The sequence below is a fragment of the Tachypleus tridentatus genome, chromosome 6 (assembly GCF_004210375.1).
Source record: "Tachypleus tridentatus isolate NWPU-2018 chromosome 6, ASM421037v1, whole genome shotgun sequence".
In the NCBI taxonomy this organism is placed as follows: domain Eukaryota; kingdom Metazoa; phylum Arthropoda; class Merostomata; order Xiphosura; family Limulidae; genus Tachypleus; species Tachypleus tridentatus.
Window position 1 is genome coordinate 29,856,119 of NC_134830.1, and position 27,669 is coordinate 29,883,787.

Here is a 27,669-nt window from a genome sequence, read left to right on the forward strand (position 1 = left end):
TGAGATGTGATGCCTCTGAATACGTTCTGTTCCTTCAGCTGTGGACAAATTGTCAAAGTGACAGTAAGTTTTGTTATTCGGTTTAAATGAAACTGAAAAAAAAAATCCCTGTGGCGACGGGCTCTACTGAATTTCTGCATTCTCTGTGGGCTTGTAACATGCTCATGTTGATTATTCCATTTCATGTTTCTGCTTATATCGTACGTTTCACTTGTCCTTGAAAGACGCAACCCCAGATTTGGTCATTTGTTGTTTTGGTGGTGCCTTCAGTTTTACTGAATTGAACAAATCTTTAAAAAAAATGTTGTGGACACTTTATCAGACAACACTGGTCTAAACACTGAAGAAATTAACATGATTTTGGAATGTCAACTATGACTGGTATTGATTAATATATGCACAAAATAAGCCCATAAACTCATACGAACTTTAAAACTAAAACTCTGTAACTATAAGCGACAAGCGGTAAGGAGTATGCTCCAGGAGTCCTTGTTAAGGTAAAGAAAAAAGCCTAATTTTGTCGCGCAGTTAAACACACAACTTCCGCAGGCTTTAAAATAAAATCATGCTTCGTTTTGTGCTTGTTTTACCCACAGACTGTGAATAACTTATTTATGTATTAACTTGGTTTATTATTACACACCCTTAATCATAAGATTGCTCAACAATAAGCTTGAAAACTTGTAAGATTAAATTTGAGGTGTGATACTTGTAGTGGACGCAGATCACATAATCCATTGTGAGCTTTGTGCTTAGAAATAAACAATCAGACTATTTTCTTCTATTTTAAACTACAACAATAGACGTGTTTTTGCCATATATCATCAGTCGTTGTCCAGAAAAAAATATATGATGACCAATGCAGTGTAACTTAAAGGTTTCGTTAACAAAGTCTATATACTTGCTTACTTGGAAATGTGAGAATAAGAGATTTTGGTATGCAAGATTCTAAACTTATTTTTATATCCACAGCGCAAGAATACCTGTAGGGGGTTTATTCAGTAGAATTCTGTTTTTGAAATCCATAAAACATCCGTTTTCGCCGGGATCGTTAGCTCTAAGATCGTTATCTGTTTTAAGTCGAACGAGCCTTTCCGAGTAATAAAATAACATCTTTATGGTTCCCTTAGAAAAACTCTCTGAACACTTTCGTGAAACTTGACTTGGAACAGACAAGTCTGAGTGCATACTCTCCCAGTATAGTTTAAACAGTTTAGCTATGGAATAAACAAGTACAAGGTTATGAGTCATATGCAACCATATATATATATATATATATATATATTTCTTAAACTGATACCATCTGTGAAAACATCGTTGTGTTAATTATGTCAGAAGGTGTGTTTAGAAGGTGCTCCCAAATGCTTGTCCAATTTCCTTTGAAAAGGTTTAATTCCAATCATGTGTAAGTGGTACTGAATGCAGAAAACGGGGACATCAGAAATATTTGTGAAAAAAAATCTGCTTGAAGTAAAAATAAACAAGTACCAGCTTACTCACGTTACTTAGATGATAAATAATTCAAACAGGAACACAATTCTTTTTTAGTGCGTAAGTGATATGAAGTCCTTCTAGGATGTCTGTAGAGAAGTAGTTAAAGTGAAAAATCTGGAGCTAAGGGGAATGGGGAAGGAAATGTCCAGCTCACTAGGTCACCCCTCTTAGAAGATTTTAAAATAACCCTTTCATCTATATAGCTGAAGGGCTCTCCTTAAACGACTTCTTTTTTGGTTGGGACGTTTAGGAGTTTCCGAGACCACAGCCATTTTAACCACTTCTGTGCAGCTACGAAGAAATAATGACAGTATTTCGAACTGTATGAGTTGATATTAGCTTACACCTCCGATGTTTATCAAAATTAGGGTATTAGTTCTTGTCCTCAAAACCTAAAATTAACTGTTTCGTGATCTATTTAATTAATTATATGGGCTTAAAGTTGTCAAATTATTTTGTTGATGATTATTTTAACTAAATACTATGCAAATGAACAACTTCGTAGAGTTTAAAAATATATTCAAATCATTCGAGTTTGCTCTAGATGCACATTTTCTAATTACTCAACAATACAATGGTTTTGCTTGGTCTAAAACTTTAAGTGATTTTACCTTTAGTTCTATTTTATGTCTGATATAATATCTTTTGATAATAATTTCTTAAGTATAAATAAAACTTGTTTCTATATTTTTAATCACAAGATGCCGAACTACATTTTCCGGAAGTTATCGAAATGTTTATAATATGTTCCATTCTTTTAAGTCTCTAATTTAGACCTCCAGTAGTACAGCAGTATGTCTGTGAAATTACAGCGCTAGAATCCGGGGTTCGATGCCCGTCACGGAGGTAGCACAAATAGCCCATGTGTTGCTTTGTGCTTAGCGTCAAAACAAACAGCCCGATATGGCCATTCAACTCATAATCTGAGGGTCGCGGGTTCGAATCCCCGTCGCACCAAACATGTTCTCCTTTTTAGCCAAGGAGGCGTTATTATATGATGCGACGGTCAATGTCACTATTCGTTGATAAAAGAGTAACCCCAGAGTTGGCGGTGGGTGGTGATGACTAGCTGCCTTTTCTCTAGTCTTACACTACTAAATTAGGAACGGCTAGCGCAGATAGCCCTCGTATAGCTTTGCGCAAAATTCAAACTAAAACAAACAGAGCTCTTAGATGGATGAAAACACAAAACCAGTAAATCAATATTAATTTTGTATTGGTCTAAAAGGCACTTAAAATTTCCTTATTCTATTTTATTTATAAGTTATCCGTCTCAGGGATCAAGTATTTAGAAGCTCTCGAGTATATTTTTATTTATTTTTTAGTTAGGAAATGAGTGCAACATAATACTCTAACAAGCAATGGTTTGCAGACTATTTAAACAATGGCTATTGTTATTTTACTTGTATTAGGCCTAATACCTGTGCTGTGGAAGAAGTTCCGGGAAGTAACAAGAAGTACTGGACGGAATGCAAGTATTGGATAAACAGAGAAATCTGCGGCGTCAGAACGTAAGCCACGTTAATAACTGCACTAAAAATACATACAATATAATCACGGGAAGAGTATTGCAATGGGTCTCTTCTCTTCTATAGAAACATTATCTCTGTTTATGCTAGCATGCCACAATGATGAAATTTGGTTATTGTTTGAACCACTTAATATAATTGTTTACATTTTACATTTTTCTATAGAAACTCCGAAAAAGCTAAGTCAAGACAGTTTAGTTTTAAATTACACATTTAAAAGTTAATGTCGTAGTCATGAAAATATCACTTAAATAAACAATTATATCATTTCTTACTCACACAATATAACAAGAATACACAGATATTATTAAGTCAGATTATTAGAGGCCCGGCACAGCCAGGTGGATAAGGCACTCGACTCGTAATCTCAGGTTCGAGTCCCCGTCACACCAAACATGCTCACCCATGCCGTGGAGGTGTTATAATTTGGTGGTCAATTCTACTATTAATTGGCAAAAGAGTAGCCTAAGAGTTGGCGATAGGTGGTGATGACTAGCTGACTTCCCTCTAGTCTTACACTGTTAAATTAGGGACGGCTAACGCAGATAGTCTTTAAGTAGCTTTGCGCAAAATTCAAACTATATGGTTAGATATCTTAAACATAATTCGTACGACATGCCACAAATATTTTAATATTCCTACTTTTCTTAGTTTTCGTAAATGTAGCGAATCATTTTTGTTCTTCATTTTAAAAAGTTTTTATTCTCACTTAAGTGGAAATTTTTACTTCAAACAATTTAAACGTGTCAAGGTGATTTGTGTAAAATTACTAATAATCTTCTTAAGCCTTAAGCAGCGGTCATGTCTAATTCTGCCTTAAGACACCTGTTTACTTATTGTAAAGTTACGGAAGATCTTAAGAATGTTCGTAAACTATGAAACGTCTTGTGAAAAAAAGTCTTTTTTGAGTTACTTACTAAGAAGGACTTCTTTCCAAGATGCTTTCGTAAAGTGATCCCTTACATATACCTAATTTAGAAATAATGAAAAGCACTGTTACAGATCCTATGTCTAACAGCTACAGTAATAATAAAAAGTATTATCATAAATCATGTCTGTCAAATACACTGGTAATGAAAAGGATTATTATAAATCATATGTCTATGAAATACACTGATAATGAAAAGGATTATCACAAATCATATGTCTGTCAAATACACTGGTAATGAAAAGGATTATCACAAATCATATGTCTGTCAAATACACTGGTAATGAAAATGATTATTATAAAACCTATATCCTTTATTGATAAAGAGTGAACAACGTTTTGACCTTACTAGGTTATTTTCAGGTTAAGAAAGAGAGAGCTCGAATGTGACTGTTGACGGACACATGTCTTAGAAACAAGAGAATAAACGGGTACGGGACTGTAGGGGGCATTGCAAGTGAATGTTAGGTTATTAATTAGTATAGGTATAAAGGTATTCCTTTATATTTGAAGATGACCTAGGAAGGTCGAAACGTTGTTCTCTCCTTATCAGCCGTTCTGAGATACAATTTTGTTTCAAGTGGGTTTCTCGTCATCAAGAAATCCTATGTCTATCAAATATAGTGATAATGAAAAGTATTACTGTAAATCCTATGTCTCTCAAATATACTGACAATGAAAAGACCTATTATGTAACTTATGTCTATGAAATACAACAATAATGAAAATTATTATTTGAAATAGTGTAATTACAAACAAAACTTAATATTTTGCGCTAATTATTCAAGAGACTCCACATTAGATCAGTATTTTTTATTTTATAATTGTGCGTCATCTTGGTTCTCTTTACACAAATATTTAGTATCAAAGATTAATCTTTTTTAATTATTAATTATGAAAAACAGTGAATTAGGGTTAAGCATACATTTCATAACCCAGTTAGTGCTGTAGACCTTCTGTCAGTAATTCTTTTAAAAATCAATTCTTGTTCAGTGCTGTTCTTGTTTAGACCTTTCCAAAGAAAATATTTATCGTTTGGCACATTTTCAACCAACATATTCATACGTCTGTGTCAAACCATTTGCAGTCCTTAAGCTTTTGAACATAATTAGCAGTTAACCTTTTAGAGGCATTCTGAACTCCGAGGATACAAATTTGACATGAAAATTTCGGAAGTAACGACATCTACAAAATTCTAAATATATTCCAGTTTAGTTTATAATATTATTATTTTTTCACACTTGTCTCTGAATGATTCAGATTACCTGAACTGTCTGTTAATAAAAGTTAAAAAGTCTGTCCAATAAAGGAGGTTTAAAAATACCATGAAAACTATAAAACTACGGTAACAAACAAACGTTCTCTCCTCCACTGACAGAAAAAGTTTGGGTTATTCTATCAATTTAAATTATTTGATGGACTTTAGAAAATTTAATTGTGTTTCACGCTTAGGCTCGTTCAGAATCGGCTCGGCATAGCCAAGTGTGTTAAGGCGTTCGACTCGTGATCCGAGGGTCGCAGGTTTGAATCCCGGTCGCACCTAACATGTTCGCCCTTTCAGCCGTGAGGGCGTTATAATGTTACGGTCAATCCCACTATTCGTTGGTAAAAGAGTAGCCCAAGAATTGGCGGTGGGTGGTGATGACTGGCTGTCTTACACTGCAAAATTAGGGACGGCTAGCGCAGATAGCCCTCGAGTAGCTTTGCGCGAAATTCAAAACAAACAAACAAAATCGTTCAAAGTCACAGCGCTGAGCTATTTCTACTGCCCACAGCGAAAAGATCCGTTCAATATACGGTAAATCAACACTTTTATTATTTAAGTTACTTCACATATTGAAATGCGGGATTAATTCCTAACAACTTAAGGTAGAATATCCTGCTCGCGAAATAACATTTAACGTCTACTTATTCATGTCTGTTTTCTCGTCATTTCTAAAGTCAATTTTGAGCTTGGCCTGTGTACGTAGCTTTTCAAACTCAGCAATGAACACTCGGACAGTTGTTATTAAGAACAAAGCTACACAAAGGACTGACTATCTGTGCTCTGTCCACCACAGGCATGAAACCCGATTTCGAGCAGTATAAATCCGCAGACATGCCACTGTTCCAATGAGGGCTGCTTGGACAGACACCATGGTTCGCAATGTATATATGGCATGTATTATATCGATTGAAAACTGATGCATAAATTATTTATGAATAGGCGGTTAATCAGTCGCTTAAGGTAGAACTAATTTTAATTTGTTTTTGACTGTTTGCAATACTATATATCATCATTGTACTATAGATCACTTTTATAATACAGCACTTGTTTGTTGTTAGCAAACTAGTTTAACGATCATGTTTAGAATTCATTCAAAGCAGTCGTGAGCATCTAAGGCTCAAACGTACAATTATTCTAAAGATCAGATTACACTGCTCATAGAAGAATACGATAGCAATTATGACATAAGTTGTTTTATTTAAATGCTGAGCATGCAACTGTTCCGCTCATATTTCTTAAATAGAATAACACAGTTTCCTACAAGAACAAGGTAATCATAACCGAGCTCTCTTTCAAGTCAAGCATGCAATGAGGAAAGCTATATTTTTAAACCACCACAGATGGTTTAGGTTTTGTTTCGTGTGTCATTTAGTATCGTTGCCAAGAGTAGTTATAATTATGGCTAACATCACTTTAATGATGGAATAAGTGATGACATGTTAGAGAAATGTTGATCTAACTCGCGTTAATTCAACTTGTTGTTGTATTCTCTGTCCTCAGCCATCCAATCATATTTTTCATTTATCTTTGTTTAAGAACTATTTCATGTTCATTTTTCCGACAGAATAATTTAGATTTTTTTCACTCCGGCCCACCATACACGTAACGCAAATTTCTGAAGTCGTTCCAAATGTTGTAAAAAAATATTTTGATGACAAGAGTTGTGAGATATATCGCAATGATTAAGTTGACGTTAATTGAAAGAAACGCTTATAATAAGTTCGGGTTTATTTGTTTATTACTTCCGGGTAAAAAGAATTGTGAGATATTTATCAGTGATTCAGAAGGTGTTAACTAAAGGTTTGGTTTGTTTCGAATTTCGCGCAAAGCTGCACGAGCGCTCTCTGGGCTAGCCGTCCCTAATTTAGCAGTGTAAGACTAGAAGGATGGCAACTAGCCATCACCACCCACCGCCAACTCTTGGGCTACTCTTTTATCAACGAATAGTGGGATTGACCATCACATTATAACGCCTTCACGACTGAAGGGCAAGCATATTTGGTGTGACGGGGATTCGAACCCGTGACTCTCGGACTACGAGTCGAGTGCCTTAACTAAAGGAAACATTTATAACAAGTCCGGTTTATATATTAATTCCGGGTAGAAAGAATTATGTGATATTTAGCAATGATTCAGTGGACGTTTATTGAAACAGACATTTACGACAAACATGTTTCTTTTTGTATATTATTTTCGGATAGAGAGAACTGTAAGAAAGTTAGTAATGATTCATTAGACGTTAACTAAAGGAAACATTTATGATATACATTCAGGTTTATATATATTATGATTCAGTAGACGTTAACTGAAGGAAACATTTATGATATGCATTCAGGTTTATATATATTATGATTCAGTAGACGTTAACTAAAGGAAACATTTATGATATGCATTCAGGTTTATATATATTATGATTCAGTAGACGTTAACTAAAGGAAACATTTATGACATACATTCAGGTTTATATATATTATGATTCAGTAGACGTTAACTAAAGGAAACATTTATGATATGCATTCAGGTTTATATATATTATGATTCAGTAGACGTTAACTAAAGGAAACATTTATGATATACATTCAGGTTTATATATATTATGATTCAGTAGACGTTAACTGAAGGAAACATTTATGACATGCATCCAGGTTTATATATATTATGATTCAGTAGACGTTAACTAAAGGAAACATTTATGACATACATTCAGGTTTATATATATTATGATTCAGTAGACGTTAACTAAAAGAAACATTTATGACATACATTCAGGTTTATATATATTATGATTCAGTAGACGTTAACTAAAAGAAACATTTATGACATACATTCAGGTTTATATATATTATGATTCAGTAGACGTTAACTAAAGGAAACATTTATGATATACATTCAGGTTTATATATATTACTTCCAGAAATAAATGATTCATTAATTTACTGTAAATTTCTGTACAAATGTAATTAACATAAACTTGTTATGATTTGATGTTTGAGAGAACGATGCACACATAAACATACAAAATTTAATTCATTTAAAACTAATTAAAACTAATTGTTGTGTAGGAAGAGATTTATCAACATATTATAGAACGAGCAACTTAAATAAATATTGCATTTTATAATAATTGTGTTTTAAATACTATGCACAAAATTTTGAAAAATCATAGTAGAGATTTCTTTGTTCAAAATAATCGTGTTTCTATATACTTTTTCTATGTTTATATATAACAGTGTTTAAACAAAGTTTTATAATTGCCACTTCATACACTTGTTAAAATGATTAAAGACTGCAAGAATACTGCAATAACAAGCTAGTATTTAATATAAATAAATCATTATCGTAATGAAACTTCTAGGCCTAGCATGATCAAGTGGTTAATACACTGGAATCGTAATCTGAGGGTCTCGGGTTCGAATTTCCGTCACACCAAACACACCAACGAATAGTGGGATTGACCGTCACATTATAACGCCCCCATGGCTGAAAGGGCGAGCATGTTTCATGCAACCGGAATTCGAACCCGCGATCCTCGGATTACGAGTCGAACGCCTTAACCCACCTGGCCATCCCGGGCCACCACAACAGTTTCTGTTGGTAACAAATTAAAATATGAAACTTTAATTTGAAACACAAATTTTAGTGTTTAAAGTACTCAAGAAGGCCTATGCATATATACATTACTAAAACTATTTTCTTACATTCAACAATAATATCTTAAATAGTTTGAGACGAAAAGCATTAATTACCACACACCATTACAAGATCCTAAAGCTGTTAAGTAACCAAAGAGTTTTAGAAATATATATAGATGTCTCTTTTTAGCAATCTTACCAGAAAAAGAGAAAAGGAACAATTATTCTGTAAAAAAAAAAACTATCCAATAGGAAAGTTGAATATATCTGAATTGTAATGCGGCATATTTAGATATATGTGTTCAGTTCCACAAAAACCTCTTTTTTTTTGTGAAAATACAAATATGTGAAAGTGCCTAAAAGTGAAATTTTGCACAGCTATTCTTTCTCTCATTAGACTGAAGCTTCAAAGCCTAAAGAAACAGATGTAACATTTAAAATGGAACAAGATGTGTCGTTATTTATTCGAAATGAATCAAGATGTTTATTATTGTTTGACTACTTCCAGAGTAATACGATACGAATGCTGTGAAGGGTTCCAACAAGTTAAACATAAACGAGGATGTAGTGGTGGTAAGTGTTGTATGTACAGATAGATAGACACTGTTTGGTAAATTGCAGTGTAATACGAATCAGAATCTTAACAAAAATTCAAAATACATTTTCTCGATACTCTGATAAAACACTAAAACTGAAATTAATAAAACTTATACTATAAAAGCATGATGTTAAAATGTAGAAAAAGAGAGATATAATTTTAATAATAAATATAAATTGTGTAAGTAAAAAGTTAACTTGACATTCACATGTATTTGTTGACAGTGAAACCGATGACAAACGTGCTGGACACAGCAAGAGATCTTGGAGCCACCTACTTCGTAGATTATTTGACCAAGGCAGGACTCTCAGATAGTTTACGGCAAGCAGGAGCTGCTGTTACTCTATTTGCTCCAACCAACGAAGCCTTTGAAGTAAGAACAAAAATAAGCATTTCTAGAACCGTTATACTTGTAATAATATATAAAACACGAATTCGTAAGACTGTTTAAATTCACTGACTGACATTGTTTTAGAGCTCCTTAGCTCCTGTTTATATGTGTGTGTGTTTGAAAACGTTAAGATTTAAACTGTGTTTAATAAATAAATAAATTTCGGTGTAATTTTAACTACCTTGTATTCTAACATGGTATATTGTTTAATTAAGAAATGTGTGTGTTTTATTATAGCATAGCTACACCAGGCTATCTGCTGAGTACAAAGAAATATATTACAATGTAATGTTTAAAAGTTGTATTCTTACTTGTTATAATTGTTCTTATTCAAGACAATGATTGGACAATCCCTCTTCTCAGACAGAGTATTTGAACTATTCCTCCATTTGTAAATATGTGTTAAAGATTTCTTTTCTTTTTAACCAAAGATGAAATTGAAAAGAGAATCTGTGACGTAGAGGTCTAATATATTTTTTGATTGGCTGTATCCTTTGCTGTGAACTGCAAATAAAACGGATTCAAACCCCAATAGATATTTTACCTTTTCTTTGAACCACTCTAATTCATTCCTTTTATCATAATTCGTACGCATGTTATTTATTCCTTGTCTTTATAAATACAAAGTCTCACATTTGGATTTTGTGCAATGTACGATACGCGTGACGAAAGGATGTGTAATGTACAACCTACTTAACATATTAAAAATCCAACTTCATTACGTGTCCATATAAACAGTGTTAAAAATAACTGTGCCCATTTCTTTTGGAAGTCTTGAAAGCTCTAAATACTTAGATCATTAGTAAACAAGTTACACATTCTTTGAAAAAAAATAAATTCCTGCTCAAGCGATGAAACTTCAATACAAGTAGTGTACGGTTGAAAATAATGTATCTCATCCGACGCTCTGTGGTCCCACTTTACTTACATTGATTTAAAGACACGCACTCAGTATTGACTTATTCATGCCTGAAAAATCACCTGATAGGCACTAATATTTAGTGAAATGAGCCATGCGATACTTTAGATTAGGTTTGCTTATAGTTTTATATATATAAAATTCGACAAAATATGTAGAGATGTGGTTTATTAAGCTACGATCTGAAACTAAGAACTATCGAGTTTGTATTAGAAAACATGTTTATAAAACTTCTTCGTTAGCACATGTGTTTATGTGCGTTTATCTCATAGCAAAGCCACGTGGGGCTATCTTTATTAGCTACATTTTTAATATTTACACATTCAGTAATCAAATAACCATGTCTTGAATATTACAACGTAGAGCTAAACGTGATAAAAATTAGCTGAGCTAAGTGACCTTATCAAGATGATCATGTAATTATCTTAGAGAAGAAAACAAACCATTTTATAACCTTGTCAGTGCAATTTCTATATATTATGATATCGGGTTTGTGGTTCATATGTATACATTATTCTTTATTTACATTCCATGCATTTCTAACTCTATAAAATGTCTCGTTTTTTTTTCGCTGCATATGATTTCTGGCTCTTATCATTCTCCTATTTGCTCTGCATTTGATATTATCTTATATGTTTGACGATTTTGGTAGCATACCTACACCAATCTATAACTTTAAATCATCGAACTTTTGTGTCTTTCTGGATTTTTTTGCTTATAGAAGTCCACTGTTGGCCACTGTTCAAACCTGTATTATATCTTTCTGTTTATTACAAATTGAACTTTGTTCTCACTGACCACACTGAGTCTTGAGGACCAGAAAGAATCACTTGGAGACATTCGCTTGAGAATTGTGATTGGTTATCAACGAACTTTAACTGGTCCCTAATTAGTGCAAATTGAAAGATGATAGTGCAATTGAAAGAATGATTGTGATTGACTGTCAACAAACACTAACTGATCGATAATTAATACAACTTGAAAGGTTGACTGTGATTGGGTCCTGCTTGTAAAGTTTAAAATTATCGTCCAGTTAGTTCTGTTGAAGCGAGAGAAGAGACAGTGGTTTGCCCAGTAGTGTAGCTCGAGTTCAGACACACATTTTGACTTGTTTGTAAAGCGTGAATAAGGTAAACATTCTATTTAGTTCAAAAGTAGCTTTTTTCGTACAATTGTCCGAACCATCTGTCTTCATCAGGTTTCAAAGATTCTCAAATATATATGTTTTAAATAATATTCTAAAGGGAAAAATAAAATGAATCAAACTTCTCTTTAACAATGAGAAAGGTGAAGAAACATCACTTAGAGATATTTCAAATAATCTATAGATGATTTTTTGTCCCTACAAACTAAAAATAATAAAGAGGAACGTCATACGAATAGTGTTTGTAATTATGTCACATTCATTTGGAGCTTATAAACAAGCTGAATGAAAGACAAAATAAATCGTTAATAGTATCTACTGAGGAACTGCGTCACTCCAATATTTTTGCAGCTTCTGTGTAAAGTAATCTACAAGGAATTGTACGGTATTCATAATTGTGTGTTTTACTTTTCTGTAGACAATGGGGCCTATAGAAAGAGAAAAATTTGAGGAGAGCCTCAAAAAACCAGAATCTCCATACCTTCTTTTCCACATGGTTGGACGTAAGCTTCACTCTACTGACTTTGATGCAGATGTGGAGGTTGAAAGCCTTTTCGATGGCCAAAAACTTCGTATAAACCGTTATTCAAATGGAGTAAGAAACACACTTCTCCAAACTAACGATTTTACATACGCTATTAAAATTATTAGTTTAGTTTATTATATCGAGATTTTGAAAACGTTATTTCTTTATCCTTTTTTAAGACACAACAGGAACTCTATAATTTAACACAGTTTTAAACTTCTAACTTTTATGGAAAACTGACGTGTTAAAATGTGTTTTCAATTATGAACTAGAGGGAGATGTCCAATATGTGATCATTTTTTAAACTGTAATTTAAATTTTATTTCTGAATTGATAAAGATGATTACGGTAAACTGTGGTCCTCTGGTGAGAAAAGACCAAGAAGCGAAGAACGGTATCGTCCATCTGATCGATCGAGTTCTTGTTCCTCCTGGGCGGATGGGGACCTTAACGATTCCTGAAATTCTCGTGGAAGATGGTAGGTTTAGAGAATTAGCCACAACGCTACTTCAGTCCAGTTTAGTCAATGAACTCCGTGTCGGTGGTCCATACACTCTGTTAGCACCTTCTGACGAGTCTTTCCAGAAGATCCCACCTGTTGAGAGAGACCGCATGACAAAAGATCCGGAGGCAAGACTTGGTGCGTAGTTTCAGTCATTCTTCTTACAAAATTATTTTTCAAATAATATTGATTTTTTTTATTTAATCAGGCACAGGAGTCACAACGTAAATAGTTACCTAGGATAATATTTTTGCATACCTTAAATCTTCAATAGTTTGACAAAATAATGCAAAAGTACCCGTCCCCAGTAACGGGGAAAGTTTAAGTCAGTTTAAATTATTTCATGGACTTTAAAAATGTTAATTGTGTTTCACTCTTAGTTTCATTCAGAGTCAAAGCTCTAAGCTACTAACACAGCCCATCACAAAAAGTAATTATTGAGAAAATCAGTCATACTAAGAGTCAGTCAACATTAACATACGGTAAGCCTACATTTTAATTATTTAAGTTACGTCCTATTTTGATATTTGAACGATAGTGTGATTGATTACTAACAACTTAATGCAGAATATTTGTGCAATAAAATTTGGCATCAACATAATTAATGGTTGCTCTCCCGTCATTTAAAGAGTAAATGTTGTGCGCAGCTTTACAAACGGGAAACAGACGAACGCTCGGAAAAAACTCCACGGTTCGCAATATATATATATAAATAAATATAGTAATATCCTAAATGTTTCGAAATATATAAAAAGCTATTTTACTCGTGTCTCTATTTTCCGCTACATACTAATATAGCTGTAAGAGAAAATATAAAATAGTTATTTAAAACTTTCCTGACAGCTTTTGGTAAATAAGCTATAAGGTATCAGTCCACATTTTAATTTTATGGCTTGCAATAATATCGCCTATAACCAGCTATCCTTCTTTAAGATCGTTTTTGTTGGAATTCTGCCAAACTTGAACTTTGTGAAAACGAACATATATCCTCTGTGTTTAGGAGGTTAATGATTAAAAGAAGCAACAAAGTTGTAGACAAGTTTTTGTTTTCTTTTTTGTTGGAGATTAGAACCGAAATTTATGTCCACTGTAATAAAAAGGAAACTTAAATAAAATATGTTATAGAAACTGTATACCATAAATGTAACATAAGAAAATTACTCGTTATATTAGAACGATTTTGAACACTCAGTGTGTCGTTACGGCCTATGTCGTCGCATCCGGTCCTACCATATCTGACAACAGCAAATCTTGACAATAACCCTGCAGCGTAGTTTTCATTATAAGAGTCTACATCGTGAGCCTGTCAAGTCTGAAGAACAGCCTTCCTCCTTAATGTATTACATAATATTTTGTGAAACTGTTTGCATCAGAAAAAATGTTACTTGTCATTCTCCCAAAAATGATAAATTGTCGGCTTAATCACACCTTTCTCGAACGTCAAAAATATTTAAAACGCAGTTCATATATGTGCTATTCCACAGTAACTTTATATCAGCTACGGTTTGCCGATTTACATGTTTGACGTCGTTTTAGTACAAGGTACTCAACCCTCTGTACATGGTAAACTAAAATATTAACATCTTTTTGGCTTTATTTATTTTGCAGACATGTAAAAATTGTTAACAGTTTCTCGAATTAGATTAAGCCAATACATTATCATAGTGGATACTTTGTGGGTTATTTTAACAAAACCTACGCCGAATAAATATACTAGGTTAAATAATACGTTACTGTAACTCCAAGCAAGTTTACACTCTGGTCTGAGTAACCACCATTGTCCAAGATTTTGAAACTAAGTCAATTATCTGGAGAAAAAAAAATGCTTGTTTGAAGTTAAGTACAAAGCTACAAATTGGCCTGTCTATGTTCTGCCCATCGCAGGTATCGAAACCCAGTTGCTCTCAGATTACGAGTCGATTGCCCTAACCACTTGGCCATGCTGGGTCGCATTTTGTACTAAGTTCCTTAGTGTGACAACAATAAACATACGGATTTACAACACTAAAATTCTGGATCATATTCCCCTAGGAGGACACACCATATAACCTGAGGTTCTAAAAACCTAACTTTTTTGTCACTGTTTCTGGTATTTAAGTTCTGGAGTAACAATATATATATATATATATATATACACCATCAAATGTATCAAATATGTTCTTGTTAACTCACAGACTGGGTATTAATAAAGAAATGGTAAACTCACTTTATTAAACAGCAATAAACCTGGACACATAATACACTCGTTTTGGTGTTTCAAAAATTGAGCAAACTTTAAACTTTTCGTTACGTCTGGAACGAAAAGGTTGTCGTACTAGGAAGATCTCTGAAGTTGTTTTCTCTTTATTAAAAAGAAGAGTTAATGGGTTGTAATTGAGATATTTAAAATTATTAAGGAAATTGATAGTGTCGGTGCACCGTCTTTTTTTGTAGGACTAAAGGACACAAATGTAAATTTTGTAAGCGTCGGCGTCATATTTTTTTATTTTATTTATTTTATTTTTAAGAGGTTTTAGTTTTGGTTTGTTTTGAATTTGGCGCAAAGCTACACGAGGGCTATCTGCGCTAGCTGTCCCTAATTTAGCAGTGTAAGACTAGAGGGAAGGCAGCTAGGCATCACCACCCACCACCAACTCTTGGGCTACAATTTTGCCAATGAATAGTGGAATTGACCGTCGATTTATAACACCCCCACGGCCTCAAGGGCGAGCATGTTTGATGTGACGGGAATTCGAACCCGTGACTTTCGAATTACGAGTCGCATGCCTTAACCTTCTGGCCTTACCGGACCTTTTTTAAAAGGGTAGTTATTCTTTAGAATGGAGAAGGCAAATAAATTTGAATTTGCTGAAAAACATCCGTTTTTCTTCCGATAGCGTGTAAATATAAAATTGCCAATCCAATGTACATACGAAAGTGTATGTGTGAATGTTTTTGTTTGTTTTTGAGTTTCATGCAAATCTACTCTAGTGGTTTTGGGCGCTAACCGTCCCTAATTTAGCAGTGTAAGACTAGAGAGAAGGCAGCTAGTCATCACCACCCACCGCTAACTCTTGAACTACTCTTTTACCAACCTATAGTGGGATTGATCGTAACATTACAATGCCCACATGGTTGAAAAGGCGAGCATGTTTCGTGCAAAAATGATGCGAACCCGCGACCCTCGGATTACGAGTCGCACGCGTTAACCCACCTGGCCATGACGTGTGAATGTACGCACACCTGCATAGACAAATGAATTTAATAATTAAATAGACCCGTACATGTTTGTTTTTTTTATATTTAAGATCCCTGTGGATATGGTAAAATTGTCCGTTTTGACTTCTTAAGTAACGAAATGTTGTAACACTAAATATCGGTTTATGAAAAAGGGTATAAAAAATATCACATCCTTTTATGGCTAGCCTGAAAATTAAATTATACTTTGGTTAAACTTCGCATACATCTTGGTTCACCTGAACTGTCAGTAATGCTTTTCATTTTATCATCATGTTGTCATTTTATTATCATCCCTCTATTATATAGTCTACGTTACATGTCGTTTAAAAATTACATTAGGCTTTTATTGCTTTTATAGCTCTACTGAGACACCACGTGATTCCTCACACAATCTGTGCACCTGGTGTAATAGATAAGCACAAAATTCGAACCCTCGGAGGAGATCACATCAATTTTCACTGTAACGAATCAGGGACTTTTGTTAATGACGTGAAAATGACGTCAGAGGCCATGATTGCCAAAAATGGAGTAATAAATCTGCTCACCGATGTCCTTGTCCCAGATCGTGGTAAGTTCTGACATCGTGAAATTTACACTTCCTTATGATAATTTAACGTCTTTTTTCTAATGCAACTTTCATAACCACATAATTATTCCACTTGTTCATAACAGTACGGCAGGAAATATCACATATCTTAGTACATGTCCGTGAAAACAAATATTATAAAATGATTTGTAAAATTACACTTCTCAGTTGCTCAAGTGTTTTGAGTACTTGTACAACAATATATATATATATATATAAACTTATAGAAATAAATTAAATTATAATTAAACGTTTAAAGTATTTTTAATTTTTCTAAAGCATGAGCTTTTTTTTGTTTTTGCTCAAAGAGTTTCTATTCGTTTTCTCTTTCAGCTCGAAGTGTTTTAGATCTAGCAGTTCGATCAGACGATCTGAAGACCTTTACTAAACTAGCGCACTCTACAGACGTGGCTCAGGAACTAATACAAGCTAACATCACCATAACGGTGTTCGCCCCTTCTGACAAAGCTTTTCGAGCATTACCAGAAGAAAGAAGGTATCAGCTTAACAAAAACCCAGACGAAGGTCGTAAACTGTTACAATATCATATCATCCAGGGTAAAGTAAAGACAGATACTTTCTCAGATAGCCAGAAAGTGGATACAATAGGAAAAGGAAATCAACTTCGTTTAAAGGTATACAGAAAGGTGAGAAAAAACAACAACATACATATATCCAAAGGCAACTTGCTGAAGAAGTGTTCGTTATAGAGGTCGCCAATAGCTCTTACATAAGTTCAGTGATGTCGAGAAAACCCACTTGTAGAAAAAAAATATATATGTAAAAACGGCTCGTTTGGGTTGAGAAAAAATTTTACGTAGAAGAGCGAGAACTTTCCTCAACCCAAACGAGCCGTTTTTACATATATATATTTTTCTTACATAAATTGTTTGTTTTTTTTTATTTTACAAGGCGACAAGAGTGAAATTTTCACACACAACGCCCCATAGTGGCGATATTTTTATTACTGGCGCAGCCTTTCCCAACGTTTCATTGGTCCACCTACTAAATATTATAGCACTCTGTTGATTATATTTCGATTTATAGACAACATAATAAAAAATATGCTTTGTGATAATGTCGTAATATTCTAACTTCGTTTGAATGTAAACCTTTTCCGTCGTTGTGTGTTGATGAATAAACACCTTAAGAATTTCAAAAATAGCGTTTCGTTGCCTTAAAGCAGGTCGCGATAATTCAAGTGTCAATAGAAATAACAAAGTCGAAGGCTGTGTAAATATTTATTTCACCTTTCTCAAGGACAGGAGCATTTGACCAATCATCAAAGTACTTTATTTTTTCTAAATATTTATAAAATAAATTGACGATGTAACTATCTTTATTAAAGTAAATTGGGAACAACTGAAAACTTCAAAATGGAACGATGTTAAATAAAACTATTTTATTTCAATTTTACAAACAGGTGGTGCCATAAAAAATGTTCCCTGGTGAGACAACAGTATATTTACGGACATAACAGATAGCCTAATATGGCTTTTTTTTTAGGAAACAAACAAAAAGAAGCTATTTTAGATAGATGGAGCTGAAATGGTTTTAATATTTGGAAGAAGATTCTTTGTTTGTTACGTAATTCGTGCGCAAAGCTACGCGAGAACTATCTGCGCTAGCCGTCCCTACTTTAGTAGTGAAAGACTAGAGGGAAGACAGCTAGCCTTCATCATTCACCACTGACTCTTGGGCTAATCTTTTACCAACGAATGGTGGTATTAACTGTCACTGATAACGCCCCCGCGGCTAAAAGAGTGAGCATCTTTGGTGGGAAGACGATTTCAACTTGCGACCCACAAGTTGCGAGTCAAGTGCTATAACCATCTAGCCAGACTGGGCCTAATTAAAAGAAATGTAGCACTGAATAAGAATATTTACATATCTAGCTGTTCCTAGGTTTTTACCACTATTCGTTGGTAAAAGAGTAGCCCAAGAGTTGGCGGTGGGTGGTGATGACTAACTGCCTTCCCTCTAGTCTTTCACTGCTAAATTAGAGACGGCCAGCGCAGATAGCCCTCGTGTAACTTCGCGCACGAAATACGTAACACACCAAATAAACAAACATTTTATAAAGAAGATAACAATTTTCAAAAGGATGTATTACAGATCACCCATTGACGGCTTTATTATCATATTTCTGATCCTAAAATATTTTGTATAATTATCGTTCTCATTAACGATAATAAATGTTAATTTTAATAATGCAAGAATTCATTCAGTATAGTCTGAATATGAGAAAAGAACCATTATTCATATATTTTGAGAATAACATTTAAGGTACCAATTAAAATACATCAGTTGTATCAGTTTCTAAATGTCACTACTTGTAATAAATTACGTTAATGAGTGTGTGTATGGTTTTTTATAGCAAAGCCAGATCGGGCTATCTGCTGAGTCCACCGAAGAGAATCGAACCCCTGATTTTAGAGTTGTAAATCTGTGGACTTGCCGCTGTGCCAGCAATATTGATGAAAAAAATTATATAATTTAGAAATAGCTTTATTAACTTAAAGTTTGTTAGTATTTTTTCTTAAGTTATACTCACTTCCTATTTTGACCCATGACCTTACAGATTCGTCCCAGAAAACACTTCTGCGGCCAATGGTCGTCTATTAATTAATAATGTGAAAAAGTATGGAAGAATATTAAGAGGTGGGTGTTGAAAGCGGGTAACAACCCCTACCACTACTCCTTTGGCTCCTACTTATTTATACCCCTGAAACTGCTTCTTTTTATATAAAAACTTTAGTTCTCACGCAGTTAAACTCCTTTCAACCAAAATGATCAAACATTCTCAAAGAACCACGTGATAGTTTGTAAACATAAAACAACGATTAGTTTGACACGTATCTGTCAAACAAAATATGTCTAAAGACTGCGACATTGAAGTTTCTTTAATTCCAACCAAATTCTAATAGCTTAGATTACCTATCAAATTCAATAACTTTGAACAGAATTTATTAGATAATACTCTAGCTGATGTGAATACAATTAAGCAAACAAATCTAACTCCAAGCATGCACTCTTCAGGCTATCATCATACATGATGAACATGAATAATGATGATAAATGCAGAAAGTTTAACGTCATTGTGTGCTATGATTTGCCTTAGAATGAGAAAACCAAGCTTAACAATAAAATTAACCAGTACATATCGGTAAGAAATCTATATTCACGTCTAAAAACGTGACTCAATAAATTTTCAAAATGTTTGTCTTGTTGTGATATTAAGTTCTCCTTTTGTTTTCCTTTCTCGTGTAGGCTCTGGGAGTTGAGTCGGCTGTGATCACGAAAGCAGATATTGAAGGCCAGAATGGAGTCCTCCACATTATCGATAAGGTCCTCACTCCTCCAGAACGTAGCACTTTAGAGCTTTTGGAAGAAAATTCCAATTTTAGGTAAGTGAAAACATAGTGTCTTCTTATACCAAGTATAACTCAAACAACATTATCAATACGTCTTTTGAAGATGATAGGTAACATATTTGTGTTAGGGTGTAGGGAATAGGGTGAGTAGAAAGTAAGGAAACATCCATGTGTAACACGTATGGTTAACAAAATATCTACCTGGAGAGGGCAATGTGCCTAGTTGGAACAGTTATTGGAAAACAATGTGTGTGATTGCAGAACGACATGTTTGGTGAAAGGCTTTGTAGCAAAGTCGTGCGCTATCAAAATAGGTAGTGAACTGTAAGTCTGGTGGTAGGGTTGATGAACTTTGTATAAGGTTGCAAGGTGTGAAGAAAGTAGGGCCTGGCATGACCAGGTGGTTAGGATGCTCGACTAGTAATTTGAGGATCGCGGGTTCGAGTCCCTGTCACACCAAACATGCTCGCCCTTTCAGTGGTGTGGGCGTTACAATGAGACGTTCAATTCTACTATTCGTTCGTAAACGAGTAGTCCAAAAGTTGGCGCTGGGTAGTGATGACTATCTGACTTCCCTCTAGTCTCACACTGCTAAATTAGGGACGGCTAGAGCAGATAGCCCTCATGTAGCTTTGCGCAAAAATCAAAAACAAACAAACAAGTCCATTTGTGTAGCTTAGCGCTTAACAGCAAACAAACCTTTCTCGAACGTCGTAAAAAAATATTTCAAGTAAACCACTCAAGTAATTTTAAATTTTTTTTTGTGATTAGTAGACCAATTTGCACATTTTATTTGAACAAAAAAACAGTTCGTAAGATGTATAATGATTCGTTTACTGTGAATACATTCCCACGCTTTAAAAACTATTATGTTTCACACACACACACACACATATATATATATACAGCATATTCAAAAACTCAACAGACAAATAAATGTGCTTTACTAGATTATTTTAAACCTTGTCTTACCTTAAGTAATGAATTTAGCTGAAAAGTTGAGCAATGTAAACCGTGTTTAAAAGCGTATATTTATATATACATATTAAGCATCGTGTTATAGGAATAACCATAAAACAAAACTTGTTTCATTCTTAGCATTCGTGCTAGAACATAATGTGTTATAATAAACAAATTCATTCTTCCATCACTTAACATATCCACCATTATACAAGGCACGGCTCGTTTTCTTCACAATGGTATTAACCAAAACTAATTTACTGATGACAAAGAAGAAAAATATTATAAATGTTCCGTATTTTCTAGAACGTAATTACTTTAACACACTGGAACTAAAGTAGTTATAGGTAAACAGCACGCTAGTAATAAGTGTAAATGTTTAGCGAAGTCACCTTTCGACCCTGGTTTAGATGACGGTTTACCCCGGTCTCAGTTACTCCCGGTTATTATGAGTTCAGAGCGTGCAAATTGCTTTTTATCTACATTTGTGGCCGACATGTTGAGGTTATTGACGTTTCTACCATGATACGAAATCTGTGCCTTCCAAGACAAAATGGCCATGAGTAATTTACGTTTTATCGGTACTGACGTACAAGTTACAGTAGTCCGAAATATTTTGTATTAATAATTGTAAATTTTACTAACTAAAGAGGAAGCAAACATAGTATTAAAATTTGAAGGGAATAGCTTGCGAAACAGGGGAAAAGAATGTCAATATATACTAGAAATAGTTCCTTCTGCAAGGTCCCTGAAAAATGTTCTTTTTCAAGAACAAATAACATGAAACTTAAAAATAACAAATATTTTTATTTCTTGTTTTTAAAATTCCTATTCCAGGCTATGTTGTAGCTTAAAGAGTGGATAATATTCTTCAAGTGATTCGTGACATGCAAGAGTTTTACTGACGTCATAACAGTATACAGACAGATAACACACTATTGTATAGTGATGCGAGTGGTTAAAACAGGTCCCCTTTCGGAGAAATAAACATGTTGGTAAATAACTTTGATTTGTTACTCAAGTTAAGTTTCCTTCCTGATTTTGTAAAACGTATGAAGTATTTGGATTTAATTTATCAACGAGCAACACTAAAGTTGCGTAGTACTTATAAATTCGAATTAGTTACAACATGAGCAAGTGCAATAATGAGTTGAACTATAATAACAATTCGACTATTAGTGCGTTTCTTTGTATTTTATTTGTTTGGGAATTTACTTAACTGAGGATATAAAATACTGACTTCTAAGAAGAAGCGTATATTCGTTACTTACCTGTACGTTTATTCACGCCACGCCAGGCGAAATATTTACAGTATTTGTTTCTTTTAAAGTTCGCGCAAAGCTACACGAGGGTTATCTGCGCTAGTCATCCCTAGTTTAGCAGTACGACTGGAAGGAAGGCAGCTATTCATCACTACCCATCGCCATTTTTTAAGTTACTTTTCACCAACGAATAGTGGGATTAACTGTAATATTATAACGCCCTCACGACTGAAAGTTTGATGTGGCGGGAATTCAAACCCGCGACCCTCTGATTACTAGTCGAGCGCCCCCTAGCCACCTAGGCCTAATTTAGAGTAGTCCTATAAATACTATTGATGATTCTGTTTTCGTTATTCTTTTTTATTTAATTTTCCTCTTTGTATGTTTTTTCAAAGCTTCTAAGGCCCAGCATGGCCAGGTGGTTAAAGCACTCGACTCGTAATCTGAGGGTCGCGGGTTCGAATCCCCATCAGACCAAATATGCTTGCCCGTTCAGCCATGGGGTCGTTATAATAGTACAGTTAATCCCACTATTTGTTGGTAAAAAGTAGCCTAAAAGTTGATGGTGAGTGGTGATGACTGGCTGTCTTCCCTCTAGTCTTACACTGCAAAATTAAAGACGACTAACGCAGACAGCCCTCGTGTTGCTTTGCACGAAATTCAAAAACAAACAAAACTGCTAAACATCTAAAATTATTTCAAATGTTCTGTAGACTCTTCATTTAAAACAAAAAAGATCATAATATATTAACTTTTACCCCATAATCACAGCCACCTATGTATGAGATCAGATTTTGCAAGACATTAATTTTTAATCAAACCCAGTGCCGTCCTTTACTTCCAAACTCAGTTCTAACCTTACACCCATCCAGCTCTGAGAATCCCTTAAACTTAGCCAACTCTGCGAAAAATGTTTAAATTACAAGTTCGAATTATATTTTTAGTTTGATCATGTTTTTCAGATAGTATATATAAATTTATTTTCGTCTTTATTAATATAATATTTTACACAACGAACGATTATCCATTCAGATATGAAACGTTCCTAAGTTATCTGAAACAAATTCAAATTTCCCTGTACATTTACTCCGCAACTATATTCCAAATACTTGATAACTAAAGCATTTTCATAATCCGAAAAATTATGGATTACAAAATTTCAGTCTTTAAAATTTTCTTCAAGATGTACATGTGTTTTGTGCAAGAAGAATCCCATTATAATTTGTCTTTACTAGTTACATTGAAAGCAAATAAGGTAGCTCATGGAGAGAAGAAAATTGTAAAAGTTTCTTTTTTCTTATTAAAATATTTTATAACATTTTCCTTAAGTTTATTCTGCAATTTCATCGATAAAAAAAAATTTCAAACATCAAACGTCGTTTTCAATGTTGTCTTGATAAACTTTGCTGTGATAACCTTTTATTATTAATTTATAAATCTCCCGAGTTTACTAATTATTTTTGCGACTTAAATTAAGCTTCGACATAAAGGAAGTTATCTGTTTAATGTTATATTTCTCTCTGGTGACTCCGGAATAAAGTTGTAGGCATATAACACTAAACATTGAGATTTGATACCTATGTGCATGGGCGGTTTACAAAAACCATTGTGTAATTTTGCGCTTGAATTTAAACAAAAACATGACGGCAGTGTAATCTGTAAACTGAATTTTTTATGATGAATATTAACATGTAATTAAATTTTCGAAAATATTCTTCACCTCTTTTAATTATGTTTTAGTCTGTTTTATCAAATTAAAATAACTTGACACTGAGATTGTGCAGATTTTGTAAATCTTATAGGTTCTGAGCGTACAGAATTAAATCTCTTGCATCACGTGATATAAAATAATTTATTTGATAAAATGTACATGTCGTAGTGAATGTCTTGTTTATTTCAAAAATGGTGGCAATAACATCTTCTTTTTCTTAAAGTATGTTTACTGATGCTATTCGGAGAGTTCAAAAAGTCGAGCCAGAATTTCTTTCTGGACGAAACCCATCACAGATTTCTTTCACAATATTTGCTCCGACAAACAAGGCTTTCAAACGAATGGGAAGCCATGAGATGGAGTCTCTGATGAACGACGAAAAATCTCTGAAGAAGGTAAAACATTATCCGTCAGATAATTATATAAAAAGATTGGTTATTTGGTTTACACATTCATATTGTGATGAAAATACTTATCTTATGAGTTAATAGAATTTCTGAAACTATTTGAAGACGAATTTCCAGCGATGCCCAACTTGGTCTTATTTATAATAACCACTTTTTAAAGAGTTAGAATGAGGTATGTTCTCTTATATACTAAGCCTTTACTGCTCCTTTACTTGCAGTTTGTACAAAACCACGTGGTAGACAACATGATGTCTTCTCGCTCCTTCCACTCACGTCTTTTCTATGATGTCCATACAGAACATGAAATGGTCAAAGTTCATAAACGAAAAGGTCATTTGATGGTCAACAATGCACATATTATTGAGCCGGACCTTGTGACTAAAGACGGTATTGTTCATTGTATTGATAATGTGTTGATGCCTAAGCATCATCGACATTTATGAGCAAGCTGAAGCAAGATAACTTAAGTTTTGTTTGTTTTTTTTTGTCTAAATAAACCGGTTTGCTGTTCCAACCATTCACTTCAAGCAATTAAAAGATAACCCCTTTTCTTTAGAGCACAGTGTGTTAATGAAGATATATTGAACACTGCCAATAATTATAGTGCTATTAATTTCTTTTCTGCTTTGTTAATAATCCTTTAATTCAATGTTTCTGGTAGGGCTTATTAGTTGTGTAACTGGTTTGTGATACAACCAAAAGTGTAATAATTGTAAATGCCCTTAAAAGAAGTTAAAACTAGACATTTTATGTATTTTTATATAAATTTTGTGCAAAGATGTAACATTTATATTTCGTAAACCCACCTACAAAAATATATTTTTATATCATTTTATTTTCGTTTTTCTTTTGTTTTAGTTATTTAAAATTATTCTTTTACGTTAATCACGTCTATCTAGTTCTTTAAGATTTATGATATTTTACAAATCTGAATTTGCTGATTTTCAAACCCTACAAGTATCAAAATGTTCAGCTTGAGAGTAATTAAGCCGAATATTTAACTTTTTATACGACCTATGTTGAGGAATTAGAAAGCTCCATAGAAGAGACCTGAACGATTTGTTTACATTTTTAAATCGTTATTTCATTAAACTTTCTTTACCAAAATCATACTATTAAAACATGAATTTTTTTTTCTGGGTTTAGATAAAGTATATAATTATACAAAGAAAAATAGATCTTTGATTTATATTAGACCATGGTGAGGAATTTTTTCAGTGGTTAGTTTGTTCAAAGTTAGGAAGAGGTGAGAACAACCGTCTTATGTATATATATTTTTTTTCGCTGCTTTTCATGCTAGTGTTTTGAGCTTTTCATTGAATATTAACAAGCGCTTGACTAGTAGAAGTTAGGTTATAATATAGTTTTGAGCTAAAGGCATGTCTAACTTAAATAATTTGCGTCCTACACCACAGAATAAGTATTGCGATCTTTTTTTGTAATACAAGTTATTACGATATATGTAATAGGGTCAGTGCTAAAATACATATCTGTGTTCGTAGCCCTCTTTGTTCTTAAATTAAAATTTCCATAATTATATCCGAATACGTATTTATGTTTGTTGTTCTTGTTTGGCTTATTTATTGAAAAAACAACAGATTATATTTGTCTCCGAATAACATAATCATCCTTCATAAGGCGTACGAAAAGTAGCGTAATGTTTCGATTAAAGTGCGTCATTATTCACATAATTAAAAAGAAATGTTGTTTCAATATGATACTGTTAAAAATACAAATGGTTTTATAAATAAGAACACATTTTACAGTTTGTTTCCCTAATAATAAAATATAATCACATTAAAATAAAAACATTTTTCACTTACACAGAATGTACCCAGTTTTGGTTAATACCGACTGTTTGAAATTATTTAGTCGTTTGTACATTTTCTTGATTCTCATGTACAAACAATGTATTTTTTTAGTTTAAAAAATTATGTAAATATAACAATAATAAATGCGCCAAAAAAATAAAAACACTGGATGTTTTTATTGTGGAAAAAACGTTTAACGAATGTTTGTATTTTTGTAGTCTCCTTCGAATTTGTCATGATAATAAAATAATGGCATGGTTTTAATGTATTGATTTTATTAGTAATACACTTAAAAATAACTTTAGCTTGAATTAAGTTGTTATTTAATAGAAGAGATGCAAAATGATTTAGGGATTCAATATTTCGTTGTTGTTTTTTCTCAAAGATAAGCAAAACGTTCGAATTTCGAAAAATAAAAAAAGGTTTGATTTCACAAGTAATATTTACTTAATGCGTGTTAGCTAAATTACAGGTAGAATTTATTATGAGAGTTAATTGCTGCTAAAGATTCATCACTGCAAATCTCTTAGTAACAGTGTCGCAGAACCAAATACTTTTTTTCCCTATACAAATTAATTTTCCTTCTTTTTTGTCAGTTACAAACAATGAAGACAGTTGAATATTTTGTATGCATGTAATAGTAATTTCTATATAATTATACGGTTATTTATGAATAAAAATGTAATTTAGTAAAAGATGTTACAACCATGTGCTTAGGCCTATTGAAATACTTAAACAAATTACAAACTTTCCTAACGCCACCTATTTTCTATCACTTGAATCTTCGCCACGCAAGGTCAGATTCCAAGTGCAAGTATGAAACTTGAAGAGAACATTTCTCTTACCCATGGTATTGGCGATACATTTGCTATAAACTTGAAATTGATAATGGAATATGATAGTTGTTTTTAGGTTTTATAGGATGTTATTCCTTATGTGAAATACAAGATTTATATAAAATTATATCAGGAATTACTATATGGAACTATTTCATCAACTGATTTTGTTAAACTTAAAATTTTGGCACATACTATAAGCACAAAACGGAAAGAAACCAGTTATTTTCTTTTTGAATCACAATTAAGAGCTTTAATTAAACCAATTCACAGAAATTACATTTGTAAATTTTCAATGAATCACATTTTCAAAAACTTACATAATTTTCTCTTTCTCTTTCTATACACGTGTGTGTGTGTGTCTATTTTTAAAATAACGTCATATTGTATTTACATATTTACACATCAAATCTATTTCAGTGTTTAGCAAACTATGTAATATTTATATTTATACGTAATGTTTAACTTTGTTGAATGTAGTCTGTTATCAAGCCTATACATTTATATTGGAAATCTTGGTTATTATTGTGTTTACAATAAAATTGTGGAAGTTGAATAAATATATGAATTAAT

The 27,669-nt window shown here is 33.2% G+C and overlaps 1 protein-coding gene across 4 annotated transcripts in view; it reads left to right on the forward strand.

Annotated features, from left to right (window-relative positions):
- LOC143252164 (transforming growth factor-beta-induced protein ig-h3-like) overlaps positions 1-27,669 on the forward strand; it is a 44,107-nt gene extending 16,438 nt beyond the window's left edge. The window contains exons 1-11 of one of the 4 annotated variants that reach the window (XM_076503878.1): positions 1,546-1,863; positions 2,907-3,005; positions 9,359-9,423; positions 9,673-9,821; positions 12,321-12,497; positions 12,768-13,068; positions 16,508-16,717; positions 17,069-17,382; positions 20,006-20,142; positions 24,266-24,437; positions 24,668-27,669. In XM_076503878.1, coding sequence (XP_076359993.1) covers positions 9,681-9,821; positions 12,321-12,497; positions 12,768-13,068; positions 16,508-16,717; positions 17,069-17,382; positions 20,006-20,142; positions 24,266-24,437; positions 24,668-24,892 — 1,677 coding nt within the window. In that variant the 5' untranslated portion in view covers positions 1,546-1,863; positions 2,907-3,005; positions 9,359-9,423; positions 9,673-9,680 and the 3' untranslated portion in view covers positions 24,893-27,669. Of the gene's footprint in view, positions 1-1,545; positions 1,864-2,906; positions 3,006-9,358; positions 9,424-9,672; positions 9,822-12,320; positions 12,498-12,767; positions 13,069-16,507; positions 16,718-17,068; positions 17,383-20,005; positions 20,143-24,265; positions 24,438-24,667 lie in introns of those variants that run through there. The other 3 variants (XM_076503874.1, XM_076503877.1, XM_076503875.1) reach the window with 3 other exon arrangements.